Source organism: Protopterus annectens, chromosome 3.part1, assembly GCF_019279795.1.
Source record: "Protopterus annectens isolate FY-2018-M chromosome 3.part1, PAN1.0, whole genome shotgun sequence".
NCBI lineage: Eukaryota > Metazoa > Chordata > Ceratodontiformes > Protopteridae > Protopterus > Protopterus annectens.
Window position 1 is genome coordinate 217,861,980 of NC_056732.1, and position 18,732 is coordinate 217,880,711.

General features: G+C 40.4%; 1 protein-coding gene across 1 annotated transcript in view; it reads right to left on the reverse strand.

Annotated features, from left to right (window-relative positions):
• The window catches only part of DNAJC13 (DnaJ heat shock protein family (Hsp40) member C13), a gene marked incomplete in the record, with an annotated part of 3,140,357 nt that overhangs the window by 1,588,831 nt on the left and 1,532,794 nt on the right, over nucleotides 1-18,732 (reverse strand). Inside the window, 1 exon segment of the mRNA XM_044066722.1 lies at nucleotides 2,034-2,137. Within this exon segment, the coding sequence (XP_043922657.1) occupies nucleotides 2,034-2,137 (104 nt within the window).

Genomic DNA, 18,732 nt, shown 5'->3' on the forward strand with positions numbered 1-18,732 from the left:
GGGGCACTTGTGTCAAATGGACTTACCCATTTAACAAACATCTACAACTCAATAATAATAATAATAATATGTTTATTGGCAGCAGAAAATATCAACACAGGGTTAAGGCAATCTTCTTCATGACCATTACGTTTTAATCTTAATAATCAAACTTAGGAAGCTATAACAAAGTTATGCAGACAGGTATGTAAGTAACACGAAGCTAACTAGTAGAGTACTTTTGGGTATGGTCCTGGGTCTGCTAGTCTTCAATGTATTTGCTTTAGACACATCTGCTAGAAAAGAAAATAGGATCAACCTATTTGTGGGCAACACAGACCGGTGCAGCAGTGACAGACTTGGGAAGAATCTAAGGCAGGACTTGGAAAAGCTATCAGAATGGAGAAAGATTGCAAGAACCATACTTAAGCCGCATTATCTATGTGAAATAGTAGATGGGGTAGTGGAAAAAGGCAAAAATCAGAAAAAGAACCAGACTGTTTATCCTTTTTTGTTTGTTTTGGAGCACTTTTTGCTTCCCTGCTACATTATATGGCATCGACTCAATTGATTCATGTGCATCAGTGCTTTCCACACCCTGACTTTACCTGATTAAGCTGCAGCTGGTGCAGAACCTAAGGACAAGCCAGGGTGGAGGTGGGGGATCTTGAATGGCCTACCCCATTACTCTCTAAGGTGCATGCATGCAAATGGGAACACTGTGGCATATCAGTCAAGTCCACCACTCTTTCCCCTCCTTGGATCATATCCCCCACAGCTATATCCCCAGGCATTACCAGGGATAATTGCAGGAGATTCCCATGCCCCCATACTTCCCTCTCAGGACAGGGAAGCCCATCCTCAACTAGCATCTCAGATGTCCACACAAATAATTGAACCCAGGTTGCTGGGGCCACATAGTCAGGGCTTTATCCCTTTATGCCACAGAGCTGGACGGGGTGTTTATCATCTAAACTGGAGGTGCAAGAGAGCAAGTGCAGCAGTAAATTGAATGCTAGGGTGCACGTCTGGGGAAGGGAGGGATGGTTTACTTAAAGTAAAGTAATGCACTTGGTCACAGTAAGGCACTGGTTGGGACAGAGTACTGTGCATAGCTCTGCAAGTTACAAAGGGAGAGGAACACCAGACTTCTGGAAGGAGGTGAAGTGGGATGCAGGGTGAAAGCTATGCCTACAGATTGCAATAGCAGAAGGAATGGGTTACATGATATCAATATAAAAGATCATGTGAGGGGACTCCTTGAAAAACAAGAAGGATGAAGTTGGCACAAGGAAAAAACTACCCGTTGGTCTGAAGTACTTACTAAAGAAAATTGTGGACTATAAGGAATATGGTACTGGGATGAGTAGTGGATAGGAAATTTATACAAACATTTTGGGGGGAGGGTGCAACAGATTAAGAAAAGGAAACAGGGAAGGTAGGGAGAAAGAGATGGATGGAGGGAAATAAAACGGAATTCACTTAAAAATGCAGTCTAAACAACCTGTCTCCTTCTGAGAGCAAACAAACACAACATTGTAAATTAGGAGCCTACAAACAGCTCTTTCTGAGTATGCGTGCATGTGTTGGGAGGGGGTGCAGCTTAATACAGGTTTTAGTACTTAATAAATAAGCACCTATCGAGGCATATCTAAGGGTCAGCTCCTGGTGTTTTCTCCTGTCTACCTGATGAATCTGGAAATCTTGGGGCAAATGCAGCAATTGCCTCATACACAGATAACCCCTTCCCTCCTACCACCCAACACTACAACCTGTGAGAGATGTCACAGTGTTTCAGATTTAAAGGATTCTGACATGAGAGTAATAATTCTCATTATCTGATCATTTTAAACACAGCAGGAACTGGAATAAGTCTTAATAGCAAATGGAAAGTGGTATTGTTTATCTAGACTAATGTAAAACAAAAAGCGAGAGATTTATGAGAATTTTGTATATACTTCATGTACTACAAGCGTCTGAACATTTGCATGGATATACCACAAATGTTATTCAAAACAGATTAAAAAAGCAAATATATACATAAAACAACTTACGATCTTTTGATTGCTCCTGTCTCTTCATTTTCATCTTCCTCCAACAACAACCGAAGGTAATAGTCTCCTATTTTGATCTCATCCGCAAGACACTCGTACCTAACCTGTGGCGTTGTAAAAAGATTCATTAAAGACAAACTGGCACATCCCTATTGCTGCTATTTAAATGATTTTATCATTTAACTTCTTGAATATTAAGGAGCAAGCTGTCATCACTTATACAAATGTTAAGAATATTGTTGAACAAGGTAAAAACCACTTATATACAAATGCTTAACGGCAAGTCTTAATCAAAATATTTATCTATAGTAAATATAACTGGTAGAAACATGTTCAATCCTGATGATTAAGGATACCATACTTCATATCAGTATCAGTTTACTTGTTTTCCTCTGCTCTAACTTGTAAAAAAAAAATCTTTCATTTTACTTTTTAGTTCACTAAAAGTTAGCTTGATGGAGAACATGACGGGCAAACAAATGCAAAACCAGTGGTCAAAAGATTCAAGCACTGACTTAGGAGTCAAAGAGGCTGTTAATGAGAGAAAAGGAGGACTGAGTCAGCAAAAAAAAAACCCTCTTCTGAAAGGAGGTTCAGACTTCTCCCTACCTGGCAGCCTCCAGACAGGGATACTGCATCATTTAGGGACAACTGCTATAGGAGATGCATACTAATACATTCCATTATACAGCATGTGTTGGCACACAAGCTTTTACATTCACTTTAACATGTCAAGCATCATGGGAATAGCAAAAACGGGAATGCCAAAAGTAAGATGCTCCCCCCCCAAGCTTGCAATAGGCTTCTTCTCAATGTTTTTTGATTCTCAATCTTGTGGGGAATGAGTGAGTTACAGGAGAGGAATGGGCATCCAATGACCAGTGAATGAATGAGCTGGGAAAAAAAAAAACAGCATAAACAGAATGGCCTTCAATGACATACTTTGTTAATGGTATCTAAATTAATTGATATACTACTGAGTCAAACATGTTTCCCAGTTAAAACCTGCTCAATTCTGAAAACGAGTTAATTTAATGCAATTTTATTTTTACTTGTCTTTCTTTACAGCCTCTCAAATTAAAGTTGTTTAAATATGCTCACCTTGACAGATGTTTCAGTAACAAGATACTGCTATAATATGAACATCTACATGGTGGTTAAAGCTAACCTCCTGATGTTACAAGAAAGAAAAAAAATTCTAAGCTTGTTTCCTGCCTTTCCTTAAGTAGTCTAGTCCAGATATAGATTTGCTGTATCCAGGACTGTTTTTAAGCTTCTGAGCCCCCGCCACTTAGCTAGGGTTAAACTATTCCCAGCCCCATAAAGTCTGCTCTTCAAATTTTCCCTTAGAACTAGTGTGTTTTTTAGTTTTAGCACTCATCTGTTTCTTTGAGCTCAGCACTTGTTCAGAACTCGTTGTAAGCACTAAATAAGCTACAAATTACTGCAGCACTTAAATTTCCTCACTTGTCGAGAGGAAAACAGGCTTTAGTACTTAATAAATAAGCACCTATCGAGGCATATCTAAGAGTCAGCTCCTGGTGTTTTCTCCTGTCTACCTGATGAATCTGGACATCTTGTGGCAAATGCAGCAATTGCCTCATGTACACAGACAACCCCTTCCCTCCTACCACCCAACACTACAACCTGTGAGAGATGCACATATATAGCCAAACTAGAAGCAAAGCTCTCTTCTTCACCCAAGATTGGACTAGACAGTCAAGAGGAGAGGGTAAACACTTGCACCACACCACACTCATCACATTAGTCCCTCAAAACCTATACCACCAAAACACACACACAGAAACACAAAACACACATGTACATTCGCGGAGGCTCTCAAAACTCTGCCCAAGCAACAGGGACCTCGCAAAGCAGAAATGCAAGCAACCTCCACCCCCCAACACAACCCTAATGACACACAGCCCACAAACTCAGTGTGCCTCTCAACCACAGCCCATAAGGCATAACAACGTACCAAACACTCTAGTCACAGGTGACTCTATAGTCAGGCACACTGATGTTCCACTCACCAGGCTGAACAAGGAGAAAGTTACTGCCAGCTGCCTGTCGGGTGCCAGGATCTGCCACATTAACGCATGCACTCCAGTCAATCCACTACAAGTACAAATATGACTCTGTCATTGTCCATGTTGGTGTGAATGACCTGAGATGTACCTCCCTGGACTACATGAAGAGACATGAAGGAGCTGTCCGATCCTGTAGCCCAGTCAGATATGACCCAATCACCCAGAATGATACCACAGTACAAGGACAAAATGATTAACTTCAACAATTGGCTAAGCTACTGGTGTCACTCTAAGGGGATCCAGTATCTGTCTGCCTGGGATAACATGATCGACAGACCACGATGCTTTGCCAGAGATGGCCTGCACCTGTTGCCCTTGGGATTCTGGATACTGGTCAAGGCTCTTGCCACCCCTCTATAGTGCCTTTTTTAGGCAAGGTTCAAATGACAAACTCACCACCGTAACAGTTACAAGCAAGCAAAATCTGAGGGTAATGCTACTCAATGCTAGAAGTCTAAACCTCAAAATACACTCACTCGAGACACTCCTTAAAATGGAGAACATTGACATCTGTGCAGTGACAGGGACCTGGTTCAAGGCTCCAGAGAGGACCCCTGCATTACCAGGCTATAATTCATACCACACCTTCCGGCCACTAACCTGGACCGAAACACTAAAGTCAGAGGTGTGCCAATATTCATTAAGGATATCCACACCTCCAGGCTGGTTGCTCAGCATAATGCATCCGAGATTATCCAAGTGCAATTAACATTGAGCAAGACCGCAATCCAAATTGTAGCTTGCTACAGATCCCCCACCATACCCCAGGATTCCCATGGAAAATATTAGGGTACAACCTAACACCCTAATAATGGTCGATTTCAACTACCCCACCACTAACTGGGAAAACTACTCATGTACCAACTGTTTTGCTCAACATTTTCTGGAATTCATAAATTCCAACACCTTGGATCAACTTATCCACACTCCCACCAGGGGTAGCAACATCATAGACCTGGTCATTACCAACATGGGCAACCGGTGTTCCACACCAGAGGTCAATTCCTTGTTGATCAGATCCAACCACAAGCTAATCACTGTAGACATCGACATCCTGCCCCCCACCCCCCATTAGGGAAACCACCGTAAAATATTTCTCCAAAGCCAACTTCATGCTTCTTAAGACAGAAGTGGCAAACTTCACAACACCCATACAGACAGACAACACAGGTACAACTTCTGAATCCTACACAAATGCACTTTATAAGCACTTACACAAGTGCATGGATCGTGCAATCCCAAACAGAACCAAGATGCTATCCTCCAAAAAAAGGAAGCCAATCTGGTGGTCCCCTGCCATAAACAAACTCTACAACAGAAGAAAGAAACTGTTGCAAAAGAGAGCAAAATCCCATGACTGGAGGAACTCCCTGGTCAGCTTCAGTAAAAAGCTGAGATCCCTCATAAAATCCTCCAAAGCTAGTTACGAAACCAACATTGCCACTGATTCTAAAAACAACCACAAAGCATTCTATAGCTATGCCAAGAATCTCAATGGCAACCACTCAGATCTGCTCTGAGTTGCAGCACAATGACACTAAATATACAGAACCAACTGATATTGCCAACATCCTGGCAGATAGGTTCAGTGCTAACTTTAACCCCCCTCTCAACCCCTAAAGGGCCCATCTCTATACCGGAAGAATGCAAAGTTCCTGTAATCACGGCTTTAGAGGTAAAAACAACACTCTCCAAAGCCAAGAACACAGCATCCATGGGACCTGACAACATCCCAGGTTGCATTCTACACGAACTACAGAACGAACTGGCACCCTACCTAAGTACCATGTTCAGTCATAACCTCACCTCAGGATTTGTGCCCACTGAATGGCACACAGCAATGGTTATCCCACTCCACAAAGGGGGAGCCACCATGGACCCCAGGAACTACCGCTCCATTAGCCTGACGAGCCTGGTCTGCAAGGCTATGGAACGTATCATCATGGAACTTATAAACAATGACACTGGTAATCTCCAAACTCTGGAACCCACCCAGTTCGGGTTTGTAAAAGGCAGATCATGTCTCCTACACCTTATAGACTTCTTTGAAGCGGTCACCAAAGCCAAAGATGAGGGTAAGGTGGTTCACAGCCTATCTAGATCTCGCCAAGGCTTCCAACACCATCCCCCACTCTGGAATTATAGATAAACTCACTAAACTAGGTATAAATCCCTATGTCACAAGATGGGTTGTCAAATGGCTCATTGACAGAACCTACACTGTGAAAGTAGCAGACTCCAAATCCGACTTCAGACCAGTGACAAGTGGAGTACCACAGGGTTCAGAGTCCTGGGTCCTCTGCTGTTTGGTATCTACTTCTCAGAAGTACAGGCTAACACAGAAGGTCTTTGACTAACGAAGTTCGCAGATGACTGGAAATTAGGAGCCTTAATCGAAAATCCTAACTATGTGGACATTCTACAAAAGGGCCTCAGTGAGACAGATGCCTAGTGTCAAAGCCATGGCCTCAAGCTCAATGCCAAAAAGTGCACCGTCATCCCTTTTGGTAAAAACTCTGCACCCATGAACTGCCACATAGGTGGTAGTCTACTTAACATCGAAAGTGTGATAAGAGACCTTGGGACACAGATGGACAGTAGTGTCTCCTTTGATAATCACACCACAGTAGTCAGGGAATCCTTCTACATGGCACATCTAATCACAAAAGGTTTCTCATTCAGGAAAAAAAGAGGTCATTGTTCCCCTCTACTCGTCACTCATCAGACCCATTATAGAGTACAACACCCCTTTTGGTATGTACCTCACAAGACATCTACAATTGGAAAGGCCGCAGAAATACCTCACAAAGAGGATTACCAGCCTCAAACAGATGCCCTACGCAGACAGTCTCAAAAAACTCCAGCTTTACTCTGTTGCATATCGCCTACTCAAATGCGATCTCTACCTAACATACAAAGATACGTCAAACCCAGAGCTGTTAGACATGCTCCACTTAAATCCCAATCTCTTCAAGCTACACGCTCTAGGGACCTAAACCTTGTCACCACAATAAACAGAACATGCTGGAGGGATAGATTCCTGTCCCAGAGACTTCTCATACTCTGGAACAAACTACCTATCTATATCAAACAAAGCTCCTCATTAGTGCTCAAGAAAAATCTTGATGATTGGATGGGAGATAGGAAATTCACCCTAGGGATCACTTCTGTGGCTCTGCGCAACATGAGCACAGGAAAATAATTTTCTTGGGTGGCGAAAGCCAGGGTACCTTTTTGGCTAGGCTTATATAGGCCCTAAGACCAATAGCCTAGTATCTACCTATGACCTATTATTGCTGGTGGCAATCTCCCTGAAAGACATCTGCTGGAATGATTCTGTACATCCGCCGAATGCAGTGAGGAGTATGGTTGTTTCAAACATCTCCTTTCCCTGATACTGTGTAACAATGGAATTAGTACAGTTTAATAAAGGAAGGGATAAAGTCTCCCATATGGGGGGATGCAGGGGTGCTTATAGTTACAAAAAAACTAAAGTTTTACCCACAATTTTGGTAGGTGATTTCTTCTACAATTTTGATCCCCTGCAATATCATTCTTCTACAAGTAGGATGGATGTTCATCCTATTGGCTCAACCTCCACAGCTTTTGAATGTCCCCAAAAGACAGCCGAAATCCTCCCTATGCCTTGGGCATCGGCATGATACTTGGCTAAAAAGGGAAAGGAAGCAACAACATTTTCACTTCTTTTTTAGTTAAGAAGTCACCAACAAGTGTGCCCTAGGCCAATGGAATGTGAAGAAGAATGCCTTGGTGCCAGACTCAGTGGCACAGGACTAACCCCCCCAACCTAGACTGTTAGAGAGGGCTGGCAGAGCATTAGGCTCTGCAAGATGAAGACAATATTTTTGACCAAAACCCCACCAATACTTAAATTAGAAGTGAGGGCAGGTAGTGCCTTTCTCCACTTATACCACAATGAGTTCTGAGGTTATATATGCAGAGAGAGATGGAAAGAAGGGTGCCTTTCCCTTTCTTATCTACCATTGAGAATAGCTCCTTCATATTCTCTTTCCAGCCTCAATCCAGGGTTTGAAGGAGCAAAGGTATACTACAGCAGTGATCCTTATGATCAACATAACACTGTTTATTATGTTTGGAAACAAATCATAATGGTAAAAATGTAAACAGGATCACTGCTGCTGTATCATTCCAGGACTGCAGTGGCAAAATCTGCACTGTTTCTGAACCATGTCTAATCTGTAGCATGTGGATAAAATTCAAACAGTCCAAACCAGCTGCAGAAACGAGATGAAACATTAAAAAACTGGACCTTCCAGCATTTTTCTATGATGTTCATAACAAGAAACAATGCGATCTACAATGGTTATTCTGTCACTGGTCTAACTAGTTACCCTGCAAAAAAAAAGAGATAAACACTAGACTGAATCTAGCGGTAAATTATGTAACCACACATGAATTGGTCCAACAATATCCATATTTATGGGAACATGATAAAATGAACTATTTAGAAGTATGGATTAGAAACGAGACTGTTGTGGCAGCTAATGATATGTGGGAAGAGACTAAACAGAACATAATACAAAAACCGAGAAACTGGAAGCTTTGTTATATGGACACTAAGGTACAAGCCATTAAAATGTGTTTAGTTCCTTTAGCCTTATACAAAGGTCAAGCATATTTTTATCAACCGGAGGAGAAGCTGTGGATAGCAATTAAAAAAAAAAAAAAAAAAAAAAGGAGTTGAATGATTTTATCTGGGAAGAGAAGACAACAAGGATCAAGTGGGATAAGGTGATTCTTCCAACTGACAAGGCTTACTAGGATTACCTAATTTGAGGGGATATTTTACAGCAAACACAGTTAAGGCTCTTGTACATAGCACAAGCTGAAAACCATCATTCAAAGTGGAAGGGAATGATGCTGATACAGGGAGGAAGCTCAAAAAATGAGGAGAGATTGGGATTTTGGATCCAGACTCTTAAGGAGAACTACAAAATCATAGAGTATTATATTCATAAAATACCAAGGAGTATTCTAAGAACCAAACCAGTACAAGAATGAAGAAAAGAGATTCTCCTGATAGGGATGACTGTGGTCAGGGATACAGATAACAGGCAAGAGGGGGCTGGAATTTATTGGAGAAAACTGGCAAAGGAACCTAAGTATTGGGAGCAAATAACAAGAAAGGGAAATGCAATAGAATGGGATGATGGCAATTATTTATTTGGACTGCAGCTCAGAGATTGCCTGTCCTGTCAGAGATTGACAGACCAGAACTGGTAGAGTTTTTAATAGAATCTAGAACAGAAGCTGCAATTAAAAAATGGAATAATTAGTAAAACATATAAAATTCTGCATGATAATTATAAGAATCAATCAGAAGAGCTTAGAAAGGATTGGGGGGAGAGATTGGATAAGCAATTCACAAAGACAATGGGAGGGTATATGTATGTCTCCCAAATATGCAACAAAGTCTAGAAGATTTAGGATCTTGCCTGGAACTGTTTACAGTTACTTTTACACCCCAAGTAGACTCCAAAGAATTTTTCCTCAGGTGGATAGCAAGTGTTGAAGGTGTGACGGGCAAGAAATAGGTGGCTGGGAACATTTTTTGTGTGTGTAATGAGCTGGCAGATTGTAGGGATTCCCTGCAGACCGCTCTGTCGGAGATGCTGAATGAGTGGATTGGATTGACTTGGGAGATTTTTTTTTTTTTTTTTAGTTGGGATACTGAATCACAATTGCCTAGACACAGTAAAGCCTTGCTGAGTCTAATTCTGGTGGCTGCCAAAAAAGCAGTTAGTAGAAAATGGAAATCAAGTCTAGACAACTTTACTAGAAGTAGTGAATATAGTAACAGAGATAAAACAACTGGAATACGGATCTTTAGAAAAGGGAGGGAGCAAGCTACATACGAAAATGTGAATTATGGGAACAATATATGCAGAGCTGGAACGAGGTTTAAGTGGCAGCATTTGAATGAGCCATATAATGCTTAACTGACAATGACTGGATAAATAACTGATGTGTAATGTTTGCAGCAACTACAAATGTGTCTGTGATGTATATTGTTTGCAACTAAAGTGGTGTCATCTTTGTTTTTCATTTGTATAAATACAAGATTGTCTATTTATGTGTGAAAATTTAATAAAGATGTTGGTTGGGGAAAAGAAACACAGACGGAGTCTTTCTAAAGTTATTGTTTCTTTCTCCAGAGTGTCTCCAATTTCTTGTGCCAGTCATTTAAATGGAAGCACTTCTCCCTTTTGTTTCTAGGTCTAGGGTAAAATACTGACAAATAGCTAATTTAACTCGGCCAGTTCTGTAGCCACATTTGTCATGAATCTAAGGCTTATACTGCCCCTATGGAAAATTGTATCAGATTCTTTGCATATTAGAGCCTGCACTTCACATATACTCCTAGCAGCGATAATGTCCACCAAGGAAAAGGGTTTTCCAAGACAAAAAAGAAACACCCATCACATGTGACTGGCTTAAAAGGGGCCAAAGTCAGTTTTCCACCACAAATCTAAGTTTGCAAGGCGTCAGAACAGATCTCTCAGATGGATTAGAAGTGGACTCCATTCAAAGACTGCTATACTACACAGTGCAAAAACAAACATGGATAAACAAGGTGGAAGGCTGAAAATGCTGGTAAAAGCACCCTGCTGGACTAATGTGATAAACCATAGCAGAATAGCTTAGTTAACTACTCCAACACCATAGGCTCAAGTAGGCAGGATACCCATAGAGTCACAACTTACATAAAAAATCTCCCAATTTAGCGAAGAAGGATCTTCTAATATTTGGCTTCTTGTACGATATACAGTGCTCCCTTTTAGAAGTGGTTCCTGATGTGGGGTGGTGGTGGCTAGGCTGAGATTATCCATGACGCCAACACAAGACTCCTCAGGCTGGGGTACACCATTACCCCGTTTTTCTGTATTAGCAATGTAAACTGCTCATTTTCTGGTAAGTGCTTTTACCTTTCTCATATGAACTAGTCATAAGAAGCATGGTTAGTCAAGTTGGGAAGGATGGTGCAAGTTGTTAGAGTGAGCCTTTTTTTCTCTTCTTGCATTTTGAAGCATTAAACCGGGGAAAGGTACACTGAAAAAAAAAAAAAGAAATCCTCCAGTCCATGAGAAGATAAAGTATTCACTGTCCAAGCCTAGTTAAGTGACTTATTCCAAGATGCACAGTAAGCAAATGGAAGTAGAAAGGAGTCAAAACCTGCAACCTTGACTACAGGGTGCAGATAATTAACAGCCCACAGTCAATCCATTGTGCTATCTGCTACATTGATCCCAGGTATAATGAATCAAATGTTTTGCCTTGGCAGAGTATCTATCAACCCCATCACAACACTACACTTGACTTTTCAAGATCTACAGCTATGCATACAGATTGCCTTCAATCTTCACTTTCTAGAACTTTCCCACCCCTTCTTAATAAGGCCACTGATGGTCATAATAAAGCCTTCCCATACTAACACGAAACAAAGGTACCAAAAATGTCTTACTATTATGGTCAGAAAAATAAAAATAAAAACTTTGTATATTTTATTGGGACACTCACTGGGGGACAGTATTTCACAGCTGGAGCATGCACCCCAGTGTGGAACCATTGCTGACCTTATGCATAGGTGAACTAGGCAATCAACTAAGGTGCAGTGTTTGGCAGGGTGCCTTTTCACTATTTACTTCAACTAAGGTGCAGTGTTTGGCAGGGTGCCTTTTCACTGTTTATTTCTCACAGCAATGTTAAAGTGCCTTAGGAAAAAAAATTACCTGTGGTACAACAAGTTTACATAAAGTTTAAATAGGTATGAAGGCAGCTGAAGGGAGTTTTTTTTTTAATTTTAAACTGAGATGGAATTCAGGAAAGCATGACAAAGACAAGGACATGCCATAGTGTTGAGCAATGGCGAAGCGAGTGATTTTACTGAGAGCACAGTGGGAGTGATCAAGCAGATACCTTTGAGCAACATTTTCTGGCTTAAGAGGTTTGTGCAGATAGCTGATAAGAGGAATAGTGCTATGAGAAGATAATATTCATTAATGTGTTTTTATTTTTTTTGTTCACTGGCAGTGATTACCAGATCTATTTCTACAACATCTAACAGGCTTTGTTATTTGTATGAAGCAGCTTGATTGGAATATTTTAGCTTATGTAGACTGTGGAGCATGTTATTACTGTTTATAACAGTGGCAGTGATCAACAAGATATTTGACAATATTGCTCTCTTTGTGATTTTTATGCAGAATAGAATGCTCCTATTTTTAGGCCTGACTTACCCCTAAACAAAGGATGCCCTGTTTTTGGAAACAGGCTACGTGATCAACATACTAGTGACAATAAAGAAAAAGGGCACACATCTTGCACCTCCTTTTCCTGAAGCAAAAATAAATGACCTTGTGTGGAAGAATTTTGCAATACAGTTAACTACAGTCTACAGACTGTACACTCTCGGATATGTGCTTACCTTTTTTTCCCCATCATTTTTGTCTCTTTTTTGAGCATGTGTTTATGATTAGTAGCCCACATTCCAAATGGAAGCAGGACAGATAATGCGCTATATGGTTATTTAAATTTATTTTGAAAATTTAATGCTAATTAGATTTACAGATTTTAACTGGATGCACACAGCAGGTTGCAAGGACCTTTGTTCTTTTTTTAAATGTCTGTAGGTTGAGAGGTATGCTGTGAAGGTAAAATAATATGTAGTCATTAGAAGTCATAGCTACAACTGCTTGGTTGGGGATGGCTGGATGAATTAAGTGACCTACTTGTCAATTGCTCAGTTTAAACGATTTCTGTCTGACTTTGTAGGACTAGTACGCACTTGTGAGAAGATTGATACTTAACTGGATACCTGATAGGCACAGAGATTCAGCAAAATGGGTTCCTATTGAATTGCTGACAGCTTAGGTTGCTGAATACGTCAACATCAAAACATAAGCGTCGAAAGCTTACAATAGCGAACAGCCACATCATCTAATTCTTTCCTCAGGAAAGAATATGCATGGCCATTATCGGGTATTTGCCCTTTCCCCAATGTAGAGCGATCTCAGAGTTGGTATATTTAGTTAGGGGGAGTGTGGGGGGCGCAACCCCCCCCCACTATGTTTGTATGTTTGGGTGTGTTTGTTTATTTTTTTTACGGACAGCCACCGGATTCTTTCCAGAGGAAAGAATTTGATGACGTGACTGTTCGCTACTGTCAGCTTTCGACACTTAGGTGTTGATGTTTTAGGACTCGACAATCTAAGCTGTCGATGTTATGATATAGATGCAGCAAAACTATCTTCTGTGGAGGAAGACTAGCTGGCCTGCAGCTGTTTGCTTATTATTTTGACTTTGCAGGACAAATGTGATAATGTGAAGCAACATGCATTATTTTAATTAAAATTAAATTTTAATATGTGGCAACTGTTAGGGGAAAAGGTGAAACAGATTACAGGGTCATCATTTCATCACAATCAGATATCTGAATTGTACATAGCAATGGCTACAACTGCTTGGTGGGGTTGCCTGGATGAAAGTAACTGACCCTGTTGTCATTTGCTCAGTTTAATAGTTTTCTCTCAAAAAATAAAGGATAAATGCATCACAGAATACCCAGACATTCATAACTTCTGGGGGCTGGTGGCTCCCACACACCAAGGCTGTATAAGTGGATTTTGACTAGAGCTTAGTAATCACCTCTGCCCTGAACTCCAACTAAACCAAAACCAGCCCTAATCATAGGTTTTCAAAGAAGGTTTCTGTATTTGTGGATTAGGCTGAGGACAATGTCATTACTTCTTTAACATTCCTCCCAAGCCTCAAAGGTCATACCTGTGTTGGCCTGGGACAGTGTGGTCATTATTCCTTTAATTTTTCTCACAAACTTGAGAGGGATGCATGGAGGATCATTATAACTTGTACTGGAGTGCTGTGCTCTCCTCTAAAAGTTATACATTGGAAACATTATCGAAATACTTCATTAGAGGAAAAATGGAAAAAAAAAAGTTATATAATTCATATAGGTTCATAGATTAGTACTAGGCTAAGTGCCCTTATGGGCGATTTTAAACCTAGCCAATTGCCCCATGTGAGAATCAAACAAACCCTGCACTGTGTGTGTAAAAACACACTTTAACCATTATGCCAACCTCCCATCTTTCGGTGGAAGTAAATAAGCCATGCATCCATCCTCAACCCCTTTTTCCTATTTTGCACATGGTGTTGGGGTGTCATTTCAACAGTGACAGTCATCTCAAGCCCAGGTTTACACCATGAGTGGCTAGCCCTGCCGCAGTAGTTCATCAGTACCACTCACTCACACACAAACCTGCACCTACGGCTAATTTAGAGTGCCCAATCCCCAGAGGACCCAGAGGAAACCCACACGACCACAGACAGGGCATGCAGACTCCGCACAAAAGGCAACCAAATCAAATTAAAGAGGAGAACCCCTTGCTGTGAGGCGAGAACACTAGCCACTGCACCACCGCGGCCACCCCAGGGAAGTGAATAAGCATGCTTTTTTATATATGTTGGACAGCAAATATGTTATGGACTATTTGATTTTTCAGTCTTGTCTCAGTCTGACATCAGAAGGTATACATAAGGTGGCTGTCTTTTTGGGGGACAGAAGGTAAAAAGGCATGCTTTACATAAACAGCAGCAGCTTGGAAATAACCATATTTGAGCCTTAATTTTAATCCTAATTTAACACCAGAGGGGGATACACAAAGTGAATACCTATTCTGAAGTGTGGGGTTAGGGGGCAAGTATTATTTCCAGATGTGATGTATAAATCCTCACAAGCATTTGTTGTCAGTTTATTGTGAACTGGTGTTTCATTAGCTTTGGGCATTAAAAGTTGGACACAACTTATTTCTTCCTTGAAATAAAAATTAGGATTGAATTTCCTTTCTGTAAGCATGATTTTTGTTCAGGTCATCATTATACAAAAAAGGTTTGGAAAACAAACTTCTAAAATGCACCTCAGAGCATGCATAATCCCTTGCCTTCTGGGTGTCTAGCAGCCCCCAGACCCCTATCTTAATTTAGTTATCACTGCATAGTGCTGATCAGTTAGGATGTGCTGAAAGGTTGCAGGGAAAAAACAAAACTGAAAGATAAGACTAAATATATTTTTGATCATAGTTTTTGTTCAGGCAATCAATAGATGACAAAGGTTAACACTAAAATGCACCTCAGAGCATCTAGAACCCTTAAGACTACTGCGAACCTTGCTGCCCCCAGACACCCAGTTTAATGCATTTGTTTCCTCCACAGTTATGAGGATGCAGTCTTGTTATGGGAGAACTTGTTGGATAGATCAGAAAGATTCTGAGTTTGTCTAGATTTGTGTTACTCTGGCTTCTGAAGGCTTTTAATATGTTGGTAGTTTTATAGGATATTTAATTGTAAAGGAGATTTCGGTAGTGGTCGCTTAGTGATGGTGGCACAATGTTTATGTTTAAAATGGAGCTTGGTATGTTTGTAATAATCAGGTCAAGTGTGAAGTGTCTGGAGGGCCTGAGGTTAGGTCTTGGTTCTTTTATGAGTTGAAGACAATCTAGGTCTGCTAGGAATGTACACGTCAGATGAAAGAGGGCCAAGATAAATAGGATTAAAATCACCTACAATAATTATGCTATTTTTTGGGGACAGTTATTAAGGATATTAGTGAGGCGTGATTTTGAATTTATTTAGGGAAGCAGGCAGTGGTAGATAGGCTGTAGCAATCAGTAGTGGTTTGTTTTTGAGTTGGAAATTTTAGGAGAATCCAGTTATGACTGGAGTCTGTGGAGGAGTTTCCTTCAGCAATAACTTTTCAGTTTAGGTTTACCCAGTCTGGCATCACTTTCAGCTAGTGTCTCTCATCTGAATATCAGAGTTCTGGCAGTTTTATCTGCCCATCTAAATAACTACTTAAAACTTATTTTTCCCAGCCTTCTTTCATTTAACTTTACATCTTCCTCCAATGTTTCACTTATTTTAACCTCTGAGCGGATCTGATTTATCCTTTTTTCAAAATTACGGGAAGTCGGCAAATTATCCTAGAAGTACAGTGTCACCACAGCTCTTGATAACCCCATTATCTTTCAAGATAAACTGTCAGTTGCAGTCAAGTCATCTTTGATTATCTTGGAAATACTGCCTGAATAAAGCACTCGATTAATTAAGGGGATCTTCCTGCTCAACTGTAATATCATTCAAAAGATCCCTCAAAGAACTATTTCATAAAGCTTACTTTTTCATTTTTAATCATTTTACAAGCACTGATTCTGAATATATTTTAATAAAATAGGTGAATTTCAGTTTTGAGAAAAAAATTCCTAATTTTGACATGCAATTTTATTTATTGCATTACCTTTCATGGTACTTGTGTATTATCGCAACCAGGTTTCAAATGTCTCCCAATTCTTGAAATTATGGACAAACGACTCATTGTGTTTTTGCAGGGGTGGGTAAGCTACTAACCAGCTATCTGTGACACTGGTTAATCACCCAGGAGCAGTAGTAAGCCCCAAATTCCTCTTCCAGGTTGACGTACTTTAGCAACAGATTTCACTTTAAATACCCTGGACCCAACTGTGCAAACACAAGACACCAAAACAATGTAAAAATTGAGTAATTACTCCTAATCACAATGACAGAACAACCTGACTATATGCAAAAACTGTTGAAAATATCTACTTATGAAATGATTAGAATGGTGTTCCTTTCTTGTTTACCAAAAAGTGGATCCAGAAAACCATACACTGACACCAAATCAAGGCACTCCTTTTAAGTGATGACATTTTCTGCCCAGATGCAAAAAGCCTTGTTTGCAGCATATTCCCTTCCCTGGAAATGTTTTAAAGGTTGACGGTTCCAAAACACACAAAAAAGGGGGGAAAAGCAACGTCTACAAACAAGATACTTTTAACTCTATACTCATCTCTCACTTAAGAGACATAACAGAAGATACCATTCCTAGGGGCCAACATACTATGTGAAGGATCTAAAATGAAAGCTCACAAACTGAATTTTTTTTCTCAACCGACTATCAGAACAAGCCACTACATTTTCTTCACATAATGCTCAGCTCTTCTCAACTCCGAATTCCAGTACAGTAAAATATCGCATCCAGGTTACTAATCTGTCAAAATTCATGACATTAAGGACAATGACTCATTTGTCCATAATTTCAACAATTATGACTGATTTGGAACCTGGTTGCGATAATTCGCAAGTACCCTTTCACAATAATTCATATAAATATGTATGCACCATTATTTTTTACTAATCCTAACTTTGGCGCAATATATAAACTGAACTGAAAAAAACTTGTCTAGCACGCCATCAAAGCAGCCAGTGGCCACTGGGAGGAGAGCTTTTTCCAAACCTAGACATTTTGGGCTACTGCTGTCTCTTCAAAGGCTGTTACTGCAATCAGGTTAGAGGGCTGACTGTTCCTGATTTATTGTGGATGAAGCCTGAAACCTTCCACCTCTACAAGAAAGTTCTATACTGGAGACACATCTGAGATTTAAGGATCTTACCTAGCTGCAGTAAAGAGGCACCCTTCCTGCGATCTCCACTTTGAAACTAGGCATTTTAAATGTTTTCCAAAGACATGTAGGCGTATAAAGGGGGCATTTACCATTAGTTTACTGACTTCACTGAGAAAGAAAGGAGGGGTCATTTAGCATCCCTTGACTGACTTCAACAGGAAGAAAAAAAATGTAAAAGCAAGTGTGGTAAAAAAAAAAACAAGCTCCATCTCAAACAGTACAGTCCTTGGAGCAAGAGTCAACTACATAAACATAGAATTCAGCCTATTGTGCCACATATGAATTTTTAACAACTTCAATTTGGCTTCAGACTAGAGTTAACACCACAACAGACCGTCTCTCTTTCTATAGTCTGCCCTATGCCTTGATGACATGCAAGAGTAGTTAAAGGTTCTCAGGCAGGCAACGGCCTAATTACAAATCTTGTGACCTCAATTACCTAAGGGTCTCTTCAGTAAAAGGAGCTCAGTTAAGTAGCAGGAAGTAAACACTCAACAGGAGACTGGATAAGGATCCATAAACTAATTTAAGAGGAGGACACTTATAACCCACCCCACACACTATGACAAAATGCATGACCAATATACTCCCAGGCCTACTTAAAACTACCTTGATGTACAAGACTGATTGGGGTCAACTTGAAGGACCTACAAAGTCCAGGTACTAGCGTAAATGATCTTTTGTTTTCTCACACCTTCAATCAGGAAAAAAAGAACATGGCCTCAACAATTTTGCTTAAGAGTCTCTAAAAGAACAGGTCTTTAAATTGAGATGGTAGAGGTCCTGGTCTAGTCCAATCACTGGATGAAAGTTAAGGACTACACACAACTTGTGCAGTGAATGGTCCCCTCTCATTCAGCTCCTCTAGATTTGCATTACCCTCACATCTCAGATGACTCAATTGGACAGATAGTGGGAAGCACATGAGAGAGAAAGGGCTACAGACTACACATCACAATCCAAATGCAAACTTTACCTACTCCATCCAATCCTCAAGATTAGCCTTAAAGACAGATGTAATGTGCTACCAACTATTTTCACGGGTAAATCAAGAATCTAGTTAACACAGCA